This window comes from Telopea speciosissima, chromosome 11 (assembly GCF_018873765.1).
Source record: "Telopea speciosissima isolate NSW1024214 ecotype Mountain lineage chromosome 11, Tspe_v1, whole genome shotgun sequence".
Lineage (NCBI taxonomy): Eukaryota > Viridiplantae > Streptophyta > Magnoliopsida > Proteales > Proteaceae > Telopea > Telopea speciosissima.
In genome coordinates, this window is record NC_057926.1 from 33,380,888 (window position 1) to 33,385,177 (window position 4,290).

The following is a 4,290-nucleotide window of genomic DNA, read 5'->3' on the forward strand; positions in this document are numbered from 1 at the left end:
AATGCGATCACACTTTACAGTGACAGGGTTCCCTCAGGTACAGGGTGTCGGTGACACATGTCTATCCCTTCCTACATCTGGCAGTAATACTTGAGGGAACCGACAAAGTAGAGTCTTCCCCAATGCACACATCAAACATGTGAGCACTCGCATTCGTACCCTGACATCACATGTCTAGGCATACCCAATGCGACGACCATATGATAAGGGTGCCCAGCCCAAACCCTAGTCGTGACTACCATTTTAAGTATAACTTACGGACACATAATGCTCAAAAAGTTTATATCGCATGTGACAATATTAAACTAAAATGTATAAATGTTCAATACAAAGGTGAACCGGGTTTGATGGACACACACTTGTCCAACACATGATTGTTTTCTGTTTCTCTAAGAGTCATAGTTTGTTTGACTCTGTTTTTTGATTCCTCCACTAACTCTGAATGTTAGTCTTAGGGAGATAGAGGTCTGGTTTTAGTTTCTTGGCCTTTCATTATCTGAACTAGTTTGTTTCCTTGTATGATCAATCATGTTAATTTTATTCAGGGGAATTATTAAATTCTTGGTATTACTTATGCAGTTTTTACAAATTTCTTTAGATATCATAAATGAGTCTTGTTCTTAATCCTTTGAGAAGACTGTTTAACCACTCAACTTTCATTTTTTTCATTGATTTATCCCAAAAACTTGTTCACTCTGGTTGTTTTCACTTATGTTCATATTTCTTTTTTCAGTTCATTCTGGTTGTTTTCACTTATGTTCATATTTCTTTTTTTCAATTCTTTCTTTCTTTCTTCTCAAACATCTAGGAATCATACATGTAAGGATTAATTTTATTAAATTGAGGAAACTTATTATGGTGCAGGATGAGAGGCAAGTATCTCCACCACCGCATCCACTACTGCATTCCGAGAGCATTTGTCCTAGTAGTACTACTGCTGGAGCTGCCTCTCATGGAATTGAAGTGGATATAGAGTTTAAGGCAGTTGAACACCCAATTGAGCCTCTGGACAATGATCAACCAGTAAAATGCCCCTTACCAGAACCTTCCATTCTCAATGTAAGTTTGAATTGTTTTACTAAATTCTTTGATGTTTCTTAAAATTTTCTTTTCTTATTGATAGTAACTTGGAATTTCACTAATTATACTGTAAAATTAAGAATGAAAGTCACTGGTTTTGGATATATATTCTCCCTCTTATCTAGTACTCGGAGAAAAATAGAAGATGTTTTCCACTTAGCCAAGAAATTTTCTGAATCCATTTAGGGGTCAGTTTGTCTTTGTCTGTAAGGAGAGGTTACCTTGCTAATTTTCTGAATTATTATTGTTTCTATAAAGATCTGTTTAATATTGTTTCTATAAAGATCTGTTTGTATCTTTAATTTACGGGAGATCTCTGATCCCCCATTCATGGATTCTTGGAAATACCAGCAAAAGCATTTTTGGGAAACTTTTGCCACAGGCTAGCAAAGGCTTCTTCTTGAGCTTCTGATCTTTAATGCCTTGATTATCAGGATTCAAGAATATGGAAGGAACAAAAGCCAGCAAATACACAAAGGAGGGCTGACTTGCCAGTTATGAAGGAAGGGGCGAGCCTTGAATCTGAAGCTGGTGGAACAAATCAGTGTCCTTCCTCATCCAATTAGTGCAGCAGAGGATAATATCATCAATCTAATGGAAGAATGTAATGCATCTGTGGTCTAAAATGACTGTTACTGGCTGGTCATCCTTGAGATTTGTTTTCACTATCATCTTATTAAGAACTGTTTTCATGTATTTTTCTTTTCTGATCCCTCCACCCTTCTCCTCTTCCTCCTCCTTTTTCCCTTTTCTAATTGAACTAGGATTCAACTAGAATTAACCCCCTTGGCATGTATGATTCTGATTTCAAACTTAGGCTGTGATTTCAATCCTAACATTGAATGATGATTGACAATAAGAGCATTGAAATAGTTTTCTGTCATTTAACATGTTCAGTAGAGATTTTGGCTAACCCACCCCAATCTAGTTCACCCTTGTGAACAGAGCAAAACCAGAGCAAAATACAGGGAAGTAATACAAGTTTGGGGCTTATGACTGACCTTCACCCCACCCTCATAAGACGTGAATGGCAATGATGGCATGTTAATGAAGCAACCAAGTTGATAAGTAGTGAGTAACTAATCCATCTTCAGATTTCATAATTCAACACTCAAATTCTTTTTTTTTTTTTAATTTTTCTTTAACAATATCTAATCAAACTCAGTAATAAACCCATGAGGTAGGTGGGTTACACAAACCACAGTAGTAACACACACAAATCACCTCCACATTCAATGATGCAGAAGCTATACAGACAACTCTCTAACTTGAGAAGGAGGCTCATCTGATGAACTAATGAGGTGTTTCTTTCGATCACGAAAGTTCCCATGATTCATCCATGGCTTCCTCGACCATTTTGGTTGGGACTTCACCACTTGCTCTTCTACCTCAGACGACGAAGAGTGGACAACATCATCAGGTGGGTGGATAGAATAAGAAGAGACTGAAGAGGTGAGGATGAGAATGAAGAGAACAAAGAATATGATAAAGCTCTTCTTCACCTGAAACATTGTCTCTTTAGATCCTTTTCCTGCTTTTGGGCTCTGGCAAAAGAATGTAAAGCTATCTGGGGATGTTGAGAGGGAGTGAGCTCCTTTATATATATCAGATAGAATCACCCAACAGCCACCTTTGCTTGGACTTCAAGGATGAAATCATTCTAACCTTTTTCTAATTTCTGGGCTTAGTGATGGAGTTAGTTAAAGTCCATGGTTTGCAATGATTCCACCAGCTATACCAACTTTGCTTGGAAAGAACTTGGATTGGGCTGGCCCGACCGGGTTGATCCGGGCCAACTTTGTGTCTAGTTTGATCTTGGCTTCTTTGATATGTAATTACTGTTGGATCAAGATTCATGGGTACCTTGACATGGATCGGTCACATTGCTTGTTGGACCATGGTTTTAAATCACGGTATCGGTAATATTATCTATCTCGACCGATATTGATATGTATCAGTGGAATTGTTCTCTATGGGTCTGATACAGTTGGCTGGACCATTTTTTTTTTAGAACATATAATCCAGAATTTTATAAAAATTATTGATTCATATTTATCGATCAGCTGATACACTTTACAATGATTTATAACCTCTATTAAATCATCACGTCTGATCTGGCCGATACGCTTGATACCATGGCCAATATGGTAAACCGTGCTAGTACCGGTTAAGTACCATCGATACGGATACAATGCTGATACCAAATCCATGTGTTGGACAGAGATACTACTCTTCACAATGTGTTATACTGTTAAGTGCTTAATGGGGACCACTCTAGTGTATGGGCACTAGATGGGGTCAACCTTGTATGGGATAGGTTAAAGGACTTGATTTAACACATTTCAACAACTCTGGAGCTTTTGGTGTATCGATCAAGTACCTAATACAATGATCTTTATCCTCTCAGGTTCTTGCCTGGTACAGTTCATCTGGTTCCTCTCATAGGGAGGGCAAAAATGATCACCTTACCCCTTACCTGAGCACACTGCCCGGGTGGGGTCCACCCCATCTTATTACAGGCATCGAACAAACTGTACTGGGCAGGAACCTGAGAGGATATTTTTGCCTAATACAGTGGCCACATGAAAAAATTGGTAGCTCTATTTAACGGTGAATCACAGTTGGATTCTTCCCTATTTTTTTTAATTAATGGATTCTTCATCTTTTGTGTTCACCAATTTTCAAAATCTCTCTTTTCTTTTTCTCTAAATACCATTAGGGGTTTGTGGGGTGAAGCTTGAAACCTGAAATTGTGAAACTCTATATTATGAAAACTTAAAACAGGAAATTTAAACTTTAAACCATTGTTGGAAAACCAGGTTTTCTGACTCGACTCGTCTTCTAAAAAAACTTGGTGACTCGGCCTTGTCAATCCCAGTCAAGACGAATCACGTTTTTTAATTTTATAATGCAATAAATATGTATAAATTAGTAAAAAAATCATAAAAATACAGAAAATATGGGAAAAAAAAAATCAAGTATTACTATTTAGTTAACTCTATTTCTAAGTGAACTAGTTTTATGATTTTTTTAAAAATGATTAAACTCGCCGATTTTGTCATGATTCGGGTAAAATACAGAGTCTTATTTGACTTGGACCATTTATGATCCAGCCTCGTCATTTTTTGCCCTGGCCTAGTCTACACGACTCTTGACCAGGTTTTTCAAAATTTGACTCGACTCGGGCAACTCGCCCCAGTCAAAACCCAG

The 4,290-nt window shown here is 37.5% G+C and overlaps 1 protein-coding gene across 1 annotated transcript; it reads left to right on the forward strand.

Annotated features, from left to right (window-relative positions):
- The first annotated feature begins 855 nt into the window (after nucleotides 1-855).
- On the forward strand, nucleotides 856-1,788 carry LOC122644981. The gene is made up of 2 exons (XM_043838336.1): nucleotides 856-1,059; nucleotides 1,515-1,788. The coding sequence occupies exons 1-2, from the start codon at nucleotides 856-858 to the stop codon at nucleotides 1,644-1,646; spliced, it is 336 nt and encodes a 111-aa protein (XP_043694271.1). The 3' UTR covers nucleotides 1,647-1,788.
- The last annotated feature ends 2,502 nt before the right edge of the window (nucleotides 1,789-4,290 follow it).

Bases quoted from the DNA above. Each gene is read 5' to 3' on its own strand.
- LOC122644981 (XM_043838336.1), top strand. From the start codon at position 856: ATGGTGCAGGATGAGAGGCAAGTATCTCCACCACCGCATCCACTACTG. The intron at 1,060-1,514 runs GTAAGTTTGAAT...CTTGATTATCAG, and splicing joins CAGAACCTTCCATTCTCAAT to GATTCAAGAATATGGAAGGA.